Raw genomic sequence first — 15,950 nt, 5'->3', positions numbered from 1 at the left:
CTAGCACCTAGTAAGATGCCAAGTAACTATTGGTTCTTTTTGGCAAAACAACATTCACTGTTTCCTTCGCAAACAAACACTGGTTTTTGTAAAAGAACCTACCACTATCTCTCAGGGAAGACGTGTCTATCATTGATCTAAGGGAAACATCATAATCCAACCTGCCTGCCAGGAATTGGTTTAGACTTCTGGAGGATCTTTGAGAATAGTTTCTTTATCTTGAAAGAAGAGACACTCTCTTTTTCCACTGGACACTGTCTATAACTGCAACTGCAATGTATTATTATGCATACACATTATCTTGACTGCAATATAATCATAAATATATAATCTGAAATAATCAGAGCTAAACAAAAATTTTCAAAGGAATTAACAGTAAGTGATTAATAGGCAAGGCCTGTTGGACTCACTAGCAGACACAAAATAGCAAAATGGTTTAAACAAAAACACACCGAAGGATAGGACCTCTATACACATTTGATAAAATGAATTAAAATGGGGAAAAATGTGATCTTGTGCCAGTTAAAAACGTCAGTCTGGGGATAAAAATAACTGAAGATAGTAGGTCAGAAAGATAAGAAGAACAGGGCCTTTGATGATAGTATTGAGTTGCTGAATTAACCCTGGGACTTCTTACCTTTAGACATTTTGTTACATAAGATAATAAGTGTCTTTATTATTTAAGCCTGGTGAGTATGTGGTGTTTTGGGGGTGGGGAAGAGTGATGTTATTTGCCATTATTTGGAACCAGAAACATGCTAACTGATAAATTATCCTGTTGGTTTACACGACAATGTCCTTGATGCCCCAGAAACATTTTCTAATTTTGACAGAGGAGAAAGGATGTCAGTAGGTGTTAACTAATGTGAAAAGAAGGTAGAATGGCTCATGTGTGTGATGGAGATGAGAACTGGGAATACAGAGAGGTATCTGATCTGGTAGTAATTTTTTCTTGCATGACTACTACATTGATAAGCACTGTGCTAAAATTTTTCAATTAATTATTTCATGCAATCTTCAAACCAACTTTATGAAATATGTACTATTATTTGTCCTACTTTACAACAGAAAGTGAAGCTTAGCAAGATGAAGTGACTTGTCTAAAGTCACTTACTCAAGCTAGTGTTTTTTGTTGTTGTTGTTTGTTTTTGTTTTGTTTCGGTTTTTTTTGAGATGGAGTCTCACTCTGTTGCCCAGGCTGAAGTGCAGTGGTACGATCTCGGTTTACTGCAACCTCCACCTCCCGGGTTCAAGTGATTCTCCTGCCTCAGCCTCCCGAGTAGCTGGGATTACAGGCACCCACCACCATGCCCGGCTAATTTTTTGTTTTTAGTAGAGACTGGGTTTCACCATGTTAGTCAGGTTGGACTCGAACTCCTGACCTCGTGATCCACCCGCCTTGGCCTCCCATAATGCTGGGATTACAGGCGTGAGCCACCGTGCCTGGCCCCCAAGTATTATCACAAGGATTTGAAACCAGATAGCATGGATGTGTCAGGAGTCTATGCTAATGGTCGCAAGTTCATAGGCACCATAAAGTTCAAAGCAAACGAATTGCTAACAACCCCAGTTTTTCTGTTTTGTTTTTGTTTGTTTGTTTGTCTGTTTGTGTTTTGAGACAGGATCTTGCTTTGTCTTCCAGGCTGGAGTGCAGTGGCACAATCTCAGCTCACTGCAACCTCTGCCTCCTGGGCTCAAGCAATCCTCCCAACTCTGCCTCCTGAGTAGCTCAGACCACAGGCGCATGCCTGGATAATTTTTGTATTTTTTGTAGAGAACAGGTTTCGCCATGTTGCCCAGGCTGGTCTCGAACTCCTGGTCTCAAGCAGTCTGTCCACCTCGGCCTCCCAAAGTGCTGGGATTACAGGCATGAGCCACTGTGCCCAGCCCCAGTTATTCTTTACATTTAAGCCAAAAACAAAAAATCACCCTTTCCCATGGATTCTCACAGAAAGATCACTATATAATATGAACAATATCCTCAGCAGACATCTTAAGCTGAAACTGTGTTGAGTTGTATCAGGATGCTTATTATTCGAAATGTCTCTTACTACGGAACTTGCTTCGACTGCATCCTCAGAGGCTGAAAATCTTTGATAGTTGAAGGAACGAAGGATGTGTCATCCCCAAATATGCCATATAATATATTGATTATTTCGAGTTGAAAACATTAAAGAAATTATAGTTTCAGAAAGGGTCAGTAAAACTGAGGTCTGACCTGATAAGGCCTCACACTTAATTTGCCTCGCTTGCTTTTAGTCCCTTGTTTCTAGTCAATTTTAAAACCTGCATAGCTAAAAGTCACGTAGCTGTACAATACATAACTAAATTCCACTTGCCTCCTTAGAGATAACTTCTCTGATAGGACACCATGGAAATGATTGCTTAAGTTATTTTTCAGGAACTTAGAATCAGTTCTTGTCCAGTTCAAGCCACCAGCCCTTCATCTGGGCCTGCATGAATGTCCAATGGGTGAACTTTTGACATCAGAAGGCCCAAAACTCCACCCTCAGGTCATGCTAACATCGTGATTTTGTGAACATGTGTTCTATGAACAGCCATGAAGCTTGACTATGCTTGCTCAGATTACCCATTGCCTGTTTTCCTTACCTCATCTTTTTGGGCACCTTGGACCACCTTCCTCCCCTAACCTATAAGCATCCCTAAAATTCCATCTTTGGAAAGGCAGATTTGAGGCCTGTTCTCCAGTCTCCTGGCCTGGTTGCCTTGTGAATATGCCCTTTCTCTACTGCAAAACTCATGCGCCTCAGTGATTGGCATACTGTGTGAAAGGCAAATGAACCTGGTTCCCTAACAGGAGCTGAACTGTCTCTTCCTACATGTAGCCAGCAATAAAGATTCCTCTAGGAGAGGTATGTTCTCCACGCCAGAGTGAGAAAATAACCCTTACCACCAGAGATTTGGAACTGGAGGTGGCATTTGGACTGGAATAAACATTCTTGCAAAGTAACCATTATCTTCCACCTGTTTTCCCACCCCCCATATATCTCCTAGGGGCTCCCCCAGAAATTTTTACCACCTTAGCCAGATTTTCTTTGTCCTGTCATTTCTTCTTTAATTTATCACTCTTTTTCTAAAAAGTATAAAAGCATCTTGCTTTGGCCACTTTCTTCAGGATTCAGTCTCTTAACATCCCCGTGTACATGTACAATTAATAAAATTTGTATACTTTTCTCTTGTTAATCTGCCTAGTGTCAATTTGGCTTCTAGATGCAGCTGATTAGCCCACTAAAAGCTAAAGGGTGTAGGGGGTTGAGGGTGATCTCTGCCTCCCTTACTGGTGAACTTGATTTTTGTAAACACTCAAAAGTCACTTAGGCTAGAGTTGGAGATGGTGATGGGGATTCACTGGGAAGGCCTCAAGAGAATGTTTTAAAGTAATGGAAAATTCCATATTTTGATTATGGTGTAAGGGCATTTCATTATATATAAATTAGATATCAATTTTTAAAAAAGCTCTCAGACCAAAGCTAGTCATTACAGCAAGAAAACAGGCATAGCAAATTTAAAACTTTGGAGAAATACATAGAATACTTGCATATGGTGATCCTGATTTGCTTTAAAAGTGGCATGATTAATGTATTTAGACGAAAATAATCTTCGTTTTTCTTTGCTTTTATTTACGATCAGGATAAAATAATTCTACGCTGCTGCCAAATAAAAGACGAGTTAAAATTAACTAACTGGATCCTTAACAACCATTCTAAGAGGCAGATATTATTATCCCACTTTATGCGTGAAGGCCCAGAACTCGGGCAAGGGCGGCGCACTCAGTACGCTCTTCCAAGCATCTGGGCACACCCGGTCCACTACAGCCCTACAGAGTCGGACGTGAGCACGGGCGAAGGCGTCAGCCGGGTCTGCGCGGGAGTCACTGACCACACCCGGGCGAGAGCCGGCTTTCCGGTGCCGCCACATTCCGGGGACCAGGCTCCGGGCCCTTCAGAGCATTTGGGGCGGGCGACGGAGGTCCTGTCCACTCTCGCTTGGGTGCAGAAGGGCGCGGCGGTGCCGGGAAGCCGCCTTGGAAGTTCCAAGATTAGCTCAAACTCCGCGCAGCCGAGCGCAGGTGCTGGGGCACTCGCCGCCTCCACGCAGACCTGGGGACAGTCCCGGAAGCCGGGGACCTGGCTCCGCCCCAGCCCGCGCCGTCGCCCACCGGCAGCAGCCAGGCCTCTTCCCTGGCCCCGGGAGCCCGCGCCGCGCCCTTCGCTCGCGCGTTCCAGTCCAGGCTACGAGCAGGTACCGCGCCCCGGCCCTCGGCCCCGCGCTCCCCTCCCCGGCCCCTGGCTGGCGGGGCCGTGAGGATTCCCAGTCTTGCAAAGCGCGAGAGATTGTCAACCGCCCCGTTTCTCTCCAAAGCCGGGCATGGCCCGGAAGCAGCTGATCAGATCTTAGTTCTGAATGTATGGTTCGGGTACGAGAATGTGACCCGTGAAAGTTCAGAGGAGTTAAGGAATTACAGCGTTCTGAAAGCGAACGTTAAAGGCAATTTACAAACGAAAAAAGATGCCGGTCTTCTTCCCCCATCCCAGCTTGCAACTCACCGAAACACACATTAGGGTGGAGCCAGAAGGAATTACGGAAAGTACAATGAGGACATTGAGATGGAGGGTATGGGGGGTTAACAGTTAGTCTTCAGAAGCCAAGAAGCGGAGCTAGTGTGTGAAAATCACAGCGCAGGACGGAACTTCAGGGAGCCTATACCTCCCCACTACCCCTCCAATTTACAGATGGGGAAACCGCGGTCCCGAGTGTCTGTTCTCCCACAACTCTGTCTCGGCAGAGTCAGGTCTAATAGCCCAGAACCTCAGTGCCTAGGCTTCACTGTAAATAATAAGCGACGTAAATAACATTTACAAATATCCTTTGTGAGCAGAAACAGCATTACCAGTAACTGGGTACTAGAACGCATCCGTCTTCGTCGTTTACTCCTTCTCCAGGGGCTCCCTAGCCTGCATTCCATGGACAACAGCAGTGCAGCTGCAGAAGCACTTCTGGAAGCCCCGTGACTTGAACTAGACCTTGAGTAAATAGGGTTTAGATAAATGGAGGGGAGGGAAAAGTTTCACCTGAGGGGAGAATGAGCTAGTCTGCCGGACCCTTATAAAAGTATTGGCCTGGATGGGATGGAGGGCTTTGACCTGAAAGTCACAGGGAGTAGGGAACCCTGGGGAATTGGCTGAAAGAGGGGGGCTCTTAGGAAATGCACCAACAGGGAAGCCAGCGCTTTACCAGGGATTTCATTCATGGTGGGTATATTATTAATCGAGATCCTAATTCTCTAGAAGCTGATCATTTCTAAGAGAAACAATATTTAAACATTGCTGTCGAAGGAAAGGTTGTGGGGATAAAATGTTCTAGTTCTAAGACAGAACACCCATTTTCCCTGGTTGTATATGAATAATACAAATACGTCAAAAATCAAGCTTACTATGTGCCAAGCACTCTAATAACTTATTTATTTATTTATTTATTTATTTATTTATTTTTTAATTTATTTGAGACAGAGTCTCGCTCTGTTTCCCAGGCTAGAGTGCAGTGGTGCAGTCTCGGCTCACTGCAGCCTCTGCCTCCTGGGTTCAAGCGATTCTCCTGCCTCAGCCTCCCTAGTAGCTGGAGTTACAGGCACGCACCACCATACTCAGCTAATTTTTGTATTTTTAGTAGAGATGGGGTTTCACCCTGTTGGCCAGGCTGGTCTCAATCTCCTGACCTCAGGTGATCCACCCACCTCGGCCTCCCAAAGTGCTGGGATTACAGGCGTGAGCCACCGTGTCCAGCCAACTTTATGAAATTTAATTTGTTTATTCCTAACAACAAATCCAGGAGGTTGTTACTTTTTAAAATCAGTGCCATTTTACAAATGTGGAGGCTGAGGCACCCAGAGGTTGCCCAAGGTAAGAAAATCTGGGCTGAGGCTGAGTGGCGTGATGCCAAGCATCCTGGCTTGGCTGGAATCAGAAGATTTGGGTTCCCGTACTTCCACTCCTCTTGTTTTGTGAATTTAGCTTATCTGAGCCTTCATTTTCTTATCTGTGAAATGCATACTGTAATCCCTCCCTACTAGTGAGACAATGAATGTGCAGGTGCTTTGTGAACTACACATTGTGACACCAATAGGAAGTGTAAAGCCTTGCACTTCTAAGGCCAAATCCCAGCTAAGAAGAGAAAATGATGAGCTGGGTTTGACTTGGAGAATTTAATGGGCTTACTACTCACCAAGAGGCAAGAGATACAGTTGTAGTTATAATGATAGACTTTGGAGTCAGATGAACCTATGTTAGGATCCCAGCCGTGCCACTTATTAGCTCTGTGACCTGAGACAAGTCACTGAACATTTCTGAAACTGCGTTATCTCCATGATCCTCCACTTGCTCATACATAAATTGGGCTTTACTTTCTTCATAGAGCAGTGAGGAGGATTACATGAGATGCCCCTGATACAATGCCTGCAAGTAGTGAGTGCTCAATAAAACATAGCTGGAGCCGTTGTTTTTTCTGATTCTTCTTCCTCCTCATCTTGTTTCCTTTGTCTTAATTTTCCCACGAAGACACCCTCTCCAGAGCCCAGCAAGTGTGAGGGACTGATGGAGAAGTATGTGGCTGCTATGGTGCTAAGTGCAGCTGGAGATTCCCTGGGATACTACAATGGGAAGTGGGAGTTCCTCCAGGATGGGGAGAAGATACACCGGCAGTTGGCCCAGCTGGGCGGCTTGGATGCCCTAGATGTGGGAAGGTGGAGAGTTAGTGATGACACAGTGATGCACTTGGCCACAGCAGAAGCTCTTGTGGAAGCTGGGAAAGCCCCTAAGTTGACTCAACTGTATTACCTCCTTGCTAAGCATTACCAAGATTGCATGGAAGACATGGATGGACGGGCACCAGGTGAGCACAGCCAGTGGGAGGTACAAGGAAGGCAAAGAATAAAACAGCCTCGAGGAAATCATTAACAATGTTGATGGAGATTTAAATAACAAAGAAACAATAGTGTTTCTAAATGTGATAAAAATAGAAACAACAGCGTGGTGGTGGCTCATACCTGTAATTCCAGCTCTTTGGGAAGCCAAGGTGAGAGAATCACTTGAGCCCAGGAGTTCAAGACCAGCCTGAGCAATATCCTGAGACCCTGTTTCTAGAATGAGGTAGCCAATCCCTGTTCTAGAGACAAGTACTAGTCCATGGCCTGTTAGGAACTGGGGCACACAGCAGGAAGTGAGCGATGGGCGAAGGAGCATCATCACCTGAGCTCTGCCTCCATCAGATCAGTGGCGCATTAGATTCTCATAGGAGCCTGAACCCTGTTGTGAACTGCACATGGGAGGGATCTAGATTGTGGGCTTCTTATGAGAATCTAATGTCTGATGATCTGTGGGGGAACAGTTTCGTCCCAAAAGCTCCCCCAACCAACCCCGTCCATGGAAAATTATCTTCTGTAAAACCGGTCACTGGTGCCAAAAAGGTTGGGGACTACCACTCCAGAAAAAAATTTTAAAACATTAGCCAGGTGTTGTGGCATATACCTGTAGTCCCAGCTACTTAGGAGGCTGAGGTAAGAGGATTGCTTGAGCCCAGGAGGTCGAGGCTGCAGTGAGCTGGGATCATGCCACTGCGTTCCAGCCTAAGTGACAGAGCAAGACCCTGACTCTAAAAAATAAAGAAATAAATAGAAAGAACCTAAATCTCTCATAATTAATTAAGCTGACACATTTGGAACCATTTAAAATTATTCAGGGTGACTGTAGTCAATAACAAGGTATTGTATATTTCAAAATAACCAAGAGAGTAAATTTCAAATGTCTCGCCACAAAAAATAAGTGAGGCAATAGATATGCTAATTAGCTTGATTTGATCATCCCACGTTGTTTACATATATCAAATCATCACATTATACCAAATAAATATATGTAATTATGATTTGTCAATTAACATTAATAAAAATTTAACATTTGCAAATAATATTTACTAATACTGAAAGGTATTATTATACACCAATAGGTTGTAAAATAATATGTATGTTATGAACCTACCGTCCTTTAAAAAATAGATCTTGTGGGGCCATGTGCTGTGGCTTACACCTGTAATCCCAACACTTTGAAAGGCCGAGGGGAGAGGATTGCTTGAGTCCAGGAGTTTGAGACCAGCCTGGTCAACATAGCAAAAGCCCATCTTAAAAAAAAATTTTTTTGAATGGCCAGTTGTAGTAGCAGGCACCCATAGTCCCAGCTCCTTGGGAGGCTGAGATGGGAGGCTTGCTTGAACCCAGGAGGTCCAGGCTGCAGTAAGCCATGATTGTACTACTACACTCCACCCTGGGTGACAGAGTGAATAAGACCCTGTCTCTAAAAAAATTTTTTTTCTTTTTTGAGATGGAGTCTCACTTTGTTGCCCAGGCTGGAGTGCAGTGGCACAATCTCGGCTCACTGCAACCTCTGCCTCCCAGGTTCAAGCGATTCTCCTGCCCCAGCCTCCCGTGTAGCTGGGATTACAGGCATGCACCACCATGCCTGGCTAATTTTTGTATTTTTAGTAGAGGTGGGGTTTCACCACGTTGGCCAGGCTGGTCTCCAACTCCTGACCTCAGTTGATCCATCTGCCTCAGCCTCCCGAAGTGGTGGGATTACAGGCATGAGTCACCATGCCCGGCCAAAAAAAAATTTTTTTTTTAAATAGATATGTATTTCTGTGTTGAGAAAGGTCTTGAAGAACATGTACAAAGATTACTAATTATATTTGGGTAATGGGAGTATTTATAGTTTTTTATTTTTACTTATTTGTATTTCTAAGTTTTCTGTGATGAATAAGTAAAAAGAAAAATGTGTATTTTTTATTTTTAAAGAAAAATGCGGCTGGGCACGGTGGCTCACGCCTGTAATCCCAGCACTTTGGGAGGCCAAGGCGCGCAGATCACCTGAGGTCAGGAGAGACTAGCCTGACCAACGTGGTGAAACTCCGTCTCTACTAAAAATAAAAAAATTAGCTGGGCGTGATGGTGCACGCCTGTAATCCCAGCTACCCAGGAGGCTGAGGCAGGAGAATCGCTTGAACCCTGGAGGCAGAGGTTGCAGTGAGCCAAGATGGCGCCATTGGACTCCAGCCTGGGCTACAGAGTGAGACCTCATCTCAAGAAAAAGAAAAAAAAAAATGCAAATGGTTTTCTAGAGACTTCTGGCCACAGGTTTGCTCACAAGTGGTTCTTGCCCACTTCGGCAACTTGTCACAGCCACTTGGGCCACCAGGTGATTTTCTCTGGCCCATCTGACCTACCTCTCCTATTTGAGGCTACTAGGGCTGCCATAACAAAATGGCATAGATTGAGTGGCTGAAGCAAGGAAATTTATCTCTCACAGCTCTGGAAGCTGGAAATCCAAGTCAGGGTGTTGACAGGCTTGCTTTCTTCTGAGGCCTCTCTCCTTGGCTTGCAGACGGCTGCCTCCTCGCTGTGTCTTCACATGGTCTTTCCTCTGTGTGCATGCATCCCTGGTGTTTGTGTGTGTCCGCATTCCTCTTCATATAAGGACACCAGGTAGATTAGATTAGGGCCTACCCTAAAGGCCACATTTTAGCTTAATCACCTCTTTAAAGGCGGCCCTATCTCCAAATCGAGGTACTTAGAGCTATAGTGTTTGAATTGGGGGGACTCAATTCAGCACATAACACCTCCTGATGAAAGCTTCCCACCACCATACCAAGGGGTCCTTGTCACCCCAAAGATTGGCTTGAGATGCCAATCTCTGTTTATTCTTTCTTGGCATCTGATAGCTCATCAGTTTAGCAAGTGGAAAGTTTTTTTTGTCCACCTGTGCCATCCATGAACATTGTTGTGAATACACTGACTAGTAAAGGAACAGCAGTGCCACACTCCGTCGTATGTTGCTGCCATTGCTTGGCTCGCATGCGTATTCACAGGTCTCCAGTAGGACAGGTCAGGGCGACAAGCCTGCTTACGTCACTGCCATGAGGGGACAGCCGAGGCCCAGAGGTTCAGTGACTCACCAAAGACACATTGTTTCCCTGAATCCGCTGCTCCTCATCTGAGCCCAGGGCTTCACTCTAGAATTTTTGGCCTCTTTCTCTCTTTTTGATATTCAGGAACTCCAGTTGTGAGGTTTTTGTTTTTTGTTTTTTGGGTTTTTCTTTTGAGATGGAGTCTCACTCTGTTGCCCAGGCCGGGGTGCAGTGGCGCGATCTAGACTCACTGCAACCTCTGCCTCCCAGGTTCAAGCGATTTTCCTGCCTCAGCCTCCCAAATAGCTGGGACTACAGGCACGTGCCACCACGCCCGGCTAATTTTTTGTATTTGTAGTAGAGACGGAGTTTCACCGTGTTAGCCAGGATGGTCTCAATCTGCTGACCTTGTGATCTGCCTGCCTTGATCTCCCAAAGTGCTGGGATTACAGGCGTGAGCCACTGCTCCCGGCCTAATTGTAACGTTCTTACTGGACTCCATAAGGGATTGGGCTTTGGAGTCCGATGGATTTTACGCAGCCATTAACTAGCTGATTATGTGATTTGGAAGAAGTTTCTTAAGCTCTGAGTTTAAAAGACTTATTTACTTAAAAAAGAGAATAATATACTTACTTCTTAAATTTGTTGTGATGTCTCAGTAATGACTGGTAAAGATTCCAAGCATCCCTATATGAGTCTGTTGCTTTTGTTAGCATTATCTTGCCAAGGGTTATACATAAAGAAAGGCACATTGTTGGGTGGGGTTTGGAGTTTTGGGGCATTCATCATATTTTTTGGCTCTCCCTCTCCATCAAAAATACTTGGAGACAGAGTTTAGTTATTTATTCCTGCTGGGGCCTTTGCTTTGGTTATGCTAACCCCCATGCCTTATCCGACTCTTCCCCAGGTAATGCCTCGATGCACAACGCCATGCAGCTGAAGCCTGGCAAGCCCAATGGCTGGAGAATTCCCTTCAACAGCCATGAGGGCGGCTGTGGGGCTGCCATGCGGGCCATGTGCATCGGTCTCAGGTTCCCACACCATAGCCAGCTGGACACGCTGATCCAAGTGAGCATCGAGAGCGGTCGGATGACCCACCACCACCCAACAGGCTACCTGGGGGCCCTTGCGTCCGCTCTTTTTACAGCCTATGCTGTGAATGCCAGACCACCCTTGCAGTGGGGAAAAGGACTGATGGAGCTGCTACCAGAAGCTAAAAAGTACATTGTCCAATCAGGCTACTTTGTAGAGGAAAATCTTCAACACTGGTGAGTCTGTAGGTGCATGCCCTGCTCAAACATGGTTGAATCTGTGTGTGCACATCCACCTGCACATATATATCTTGTATTCAGAGATCACAGCAACCCTCGTGGTTTTCACCACCCAGCCCCCTTTCTACCAATCTGCTAAGGATTTCAAGGTCCTTTCCAGTAATGATTGTACAAAGTAGCCAAGTGGGTACCTCAATGAATAGGGCAGCTGTGGTGTTTCCTTCTTACACAGGGATCCTGTCGTTTTTATGGCTATCCTATGCTGCCATGAATTTTCATGCCTATTTCCTACTTTCCTGGAATTTGCTTTTTCAGTGTTGTCTTGATACGTACACAAATAATATTTTGAAATCCTTGGTTAAAATGCCAGAGACAGGTTTTTCCACTAGCTCACTAATAAGTGGTAAGGCCACATCTTCCCCTTCTTGTGAATTCACTTCACACTCTCTTTCTTAGAATAAAAAGAGGCTTTCTGCTGAAGTCACCCACAGTTGTGATGTCCTGAAGTTCCCCCTTGAAAGGTCATTGCTCTCGGCCCTCCCAGGAAAAACAAACCTTTATTTCCTACCCTTTAACATGATATGTATCTCTTTATTTAGCAACAGGATCAGTGCCTTATTTATGTAGATCCTTATGAGAAATGTATTGAATGAATGGTACTTATATAGAAATAATTTTAATGTTTAAATAGTTTAAGATATTACTGCAAGAAGTCGAAGTTATGTTGGATTTTCCTCTGTTCACACATCCATCTGGTGCTTTTTGTTATGACTTTTCACCTTATTTTTTTCAACTGACTCTAGATTTTTTCCTTTCTACAGGTCCTACTTCCAAACCAAATGGGAAAATTACCTAAAACTTAGAGGGATTTTGGATGGAGAATCAGCCCCTACCTTCCCCGAGCCCTTCGGTGTGAAGGAGAGGGATCAGTTCTACACCTCCCTGAGCTACTCTGGCTGGGGTGGCAGCAGTGGGCATGATGCCCCCATGATTGCCTACGATGCTGTCCTTGCCGCGGGAGACTCCTGGAAGGAGCTTGCCCACCGAGCCTTTTTCCATGGTGGAGACAGTGATTCTACAGCTGCCATTGCTGGCTGCTGGTGGGGAGTTATGTACGGTTTTAAAGGAGTGAGTCCCTCCAACTATGAGAAACTAGAATACAGAAACCGGCTGGAAGAGACAGCTAGGGCTTTATATTCTCTTGGGTCAAAAGAAGACACTGTAATTTCCCTTTAGGAGACGTGATGTTCATTTCTGATGGATTCTTCTTTTGTGTATTTCCTTTTCTGCTATTTCTTTTCACTTTTTCCAAAGTCAAGAGTCTTAACCTTGTACTCAGGGAATTTTGAGATAACAAGTCCCTTGGGCACCTTGAGCTCAGTGTTTTCAGGCTCATCCTTTTCTTCCAGAATCTATCCCTGTTCTTACACTGAAGAGTCTTTTCACTCAGTTGATGGAGTCGGTGTCTCCCAACCAAAAAATCTCATAACCTCATATTTGAGTCTTCATTTTCATCATGTACTTGTTCTAAAAGTTTTTTCTGTTTGTCTCAAGTTGGGTTCCCACAAAGTGGACTTTGAGACAAAGATCAGAATGCAAGCAGTTTATCTGGGAGATGATTCCAGGAAATACCGATATGAGAATGCGGAAATGAAACCAGGAAGGGAAAGGAGCTAGTACCGGGTATGTCAATGAGCAGGTTTCCACTGTGAGCAGTTGGCACTCTGCCATCTGAGTCTTCTGCCTAAAGCAGTCCTCAGAACTATCCCATTTGAAGAGCAAGCAAACCTGGGGTATCTATCCACTGACTTCCATCTGACACTGCTTGAGGACCACTGCCAGGGGTGCTAATCCCTGGTACTTCTTGGCTTGCCCTTTGAACAAACCAAACCTGAGTGTCTTCAGGTAAAGACTCAGAGATACTTGCAGGGGCAAGCTGTAAGGGGCATGGGAACAGTGAGGGATATATGTGGGGTCCTAACAATATCTGCTAGGCCGGTCTACCTCCTAAATATACTCTAAATCTATCACCTCTATTACCTTCTTGCCCTGAGGATTTTTCAGCTGGATTTCTGCAAGCCAAGCTACTCCAGTCTGGGACATGCTGCTCTGAGCTGCTCTCAGTACTCTCCTCATCATGGCAGTTAACACGTTACCAATTTTGTTATTATCTATTTGCTTGTTTGTATTATTTCTAGACAGAACCTAGCACAGTGCTTGGGCAGCCAATAGGCATTAATCAGTATCTATTGAGTGTTATGAACTAGCCTCCTAGCTTGTGCTTCCCTTATTACCCTCCAGAGTTATGTTTACAAATAACAAATTGACCATGCTAAACTAATCATGGTCTAATCATGTTCTTCATTTCTTGATGCTCTTCCCAATCCTTGTCTACCTGATAATAAATTCTTACTTGTCCTTCCAGACCCAACTCAGATAGATAGAGCTTCCTAGGTGAAACCTGCTCTGATTGTTCAGGCACTTGGCCACCTTCTCTTCACTCCTCCCACAACCTTCTGTCCTGGCCTTGTCACTGCATCAATCCTGTTGTGTGGTGCTGTGTGTCTTCTGCGTCAGTCCTAGGCACAGGCTGCCCAGCAGATGTCCACCTGGGAAATGAGATGCCATCATCACGTTCATTTGGTCACCCTCAGTCCAGCCTGTGCCTGGACTGGAGAGTAAGTGGGCTTACTCTCATTTGGCCTATTCTCAGGGGTGGGAAGGAAGAGCGTCTCCTCCTTCTCCTTTTGAGAAAACCACAAAACTATGACTCATGATTTTTCCTTTGTGAAATCCCTGGTTTTCAGCTGGGAGTGGTGGGGAAATGAGGTCTGATGATAGCTGTCCTGCCACCTTCTGGTTTGTCCCATAGGAATGTTTTTCGAGGTCCTTCCAGTCTTTTTAGAATGTGGTGGAGGAGGGTTGTGTGTGTCGCAGGGGGTAGGGGTTAGGGGATGCAGGGAGGATCTTAGCATTTGTTGTTTTCTAGTGCAGGGCTTTAGCCACAATTGTAAACAAGAGGAAAACGCTCTTTAGGGATCCTATTAGATTTGCTTTGCCGATTGTCACTCTTCCTTACAGGCACATTTCAAAAAGAGGTTAGACTTTCAGACTTCTTTTTTCTCAAACCTCAAAACCTCCACCCAAACTTCACTCTCAGCTGGTGACTTTGCTTCCTTGTGTGTGTGTGTGTGTGTCAGAGAAAGAGAGAGAGAGAGAAGGGAGGATGAAAACGAATGGGGGAAAGAGATGAACTTTATGCATAACGTTAGGGTAAATCAATAAAGATGGTCTGACACATTGTATGAATTTGCCATTCTTATCAAGTTAATCTATGTGTATTGCACAATACAAGAGGTCATATGTGACCTTTCAAATGATAGTTTTTGGACCTGCTGTGTGATGCCTGTTTCCTTTGCTTTCTTTGTTAGCCAAGATTGCTACATGTTGTCTAGAAGTCTTGGCAATAGTTGTTTTTTGTTTGCTTGTTTGTTTGTCGTTTTAGATCTACAAAATTAGCATTGACCTCATTCACCCTTCTTCAAGATTCTCCAACAACATTCTTCATTTATTCTTCTTTCTGTACCTCTCTGGAGTGAGTAAACTTGCATCTTTTTAAAACAGCCACTGAGCTACTAGGACATTGAGGGGAAGGAATGGGGACTAACTTCACAATCCAACCGGCCTCCCGGGCCAGCTCCTCAACAATGGCTGCCTGGGGTCAGGCTGAGGACCCACAGGTTATTTAGATGGGACTGGAGGGCAGCCTACCATCATTTGTTTTACTCTTTGGGCTTGGGGGTTGGAAAGAGTAACTCCTAGGGAGTAGGGGAGGCTCTTTCCATTTGGGGAAGGATAAAGAAGAGAGGAAGAGAATATTGCTGTGTGTCAGATCATTCACAACAACCCATGAATAGATGAAGAAATTGGGCTTAGAGAGGTTGCCATCTGTTCAAAGTCACTCAGGATGAGATGGAGCTGCGGTTTAAAACCAGGTCTGTTTCTCGTACAAAGGATGGAACCAAACCAAGGTGCTTTTCCCAGTCTCATGCAGCACTCACACTTCTGACACCCAAAGGTGTGGGAGTTGTTTCTCCATGCACCAAGCAAGTGTCTAACAGACGCCAAGTGGGTGTCCTCTAATTCAATTCTGATGGTATCTTCTGGATGATAGCATCAGATTCCACAATTTAAGGCACAAGACTGCCCCTTCTCACCCATACCACTGCTTCAGATGTTGACCACAAGTCCCAGGTTCTGGCCTGTGCTTCTGACCAACCAGCTGTAAATCAGAGTTCCCACAAAACCCTACTCAGGTTTGATTAATTTGATGGAGTGGCTCACAGAACTCAGGAAAACACTTAGTTTACTGGTTTGTTAAAAGATATTACAAAGGCTACAAATGTCTAGCCAGTTGGAAGAGATGCACAGGGCAAAGCATGTGGGAAGGGGTGTGGAGCTTCAGTGACCTCTCCAGGTATACCACCCTTTAGGAAGCTCCATGGGTTCAGCTGTCCAAACCCAGTTCTTTTAGGTTTTTATAGAGGTTTATTGTGTTGGCATGATTGACTAAACCATTGGCCATTCGGAATCAACTCAGCCTTTAAGCCCCCACCCCTCCCTGCGGGTCATGAGGTGGGTGGGGACAAAAGTTGCAACCCCCTAATCACATGATAGATACCCCTGGCAACAAGTCCCCATCCAGAGGCT

General features: G+C 45.0%; 1 protein-coding gene across 3 annotated transcripts; it reads left to right on the top strand.

The window, feature by feature from the left end:
• The first annotated feature begins 3,638 nt into the window (after positions 1 to 3,638).
• On the top strand, positions 3,639 to 14,545 carry ADPRH (ADP-ribosylarginine hydrolase). 3 transcript variants are annotated; one of them, XM_011987184.1, is made up of 5 exons: positions 3,845 to 4,263; positions 4,965 to 5,050; positions 6,576 to 6,909; positions 10,877 to 11,237; positions 12,062 to 14,545. In XM_011987184.1, exons 3-5 carry the CDS (start codon positions 6,612 to 6,614, stop codon positions 12,474 to 12,476), a joined length of 1,074 nt encoding a protein of 357 aa, XP_011842574.1. In that variant the 5' UTR covers positions 3,845 to 4,263; positions 4,965 to 5,050; positions 6,576 to 6,611; the 3' UTR covers positions 12,477 to 14,545. The 3 variants fall into 3 exon arrangements, with proteins under 3 accessions (XP_011842572.1, XP_011842574.1, XP_011842575.1); XM_011987182.1 differs by lacking the exon at positions 4,965 to 5,050 and having other exon boundaries at positions 3,639 to 4,263; XM_011987185.1 differs by lacking the exons at positions 4,965 to 5,050; positions 6,576 to 6,909.
• Positions 14,546 to 15,950: the final 1,405 nt, after the last annotated feature.

The sequence above is a fragment of the Mandrillus leucophaeus genome, unplaced genomic scaffold (assembly GCF_000951045.1).
Source record: "Mandrillus leucophaeus isolate KB7577 unplaced genomic scaffold, Mleu.le_1.0 Scaffold302, whole genome shotgun sequence".
NCBI classification, from domain to species: domain Eukaryota; kingdom Metazoa; phylum Chordata; class Mammalia; order Primates; family Cercopithecidae; genus Mandrillus; species Mandrillus leucophaeus.
Note: the sequence above shows the minus strand (reverse complement) of the source record. Positions and strands in the feature narration are given on the sequence as shown.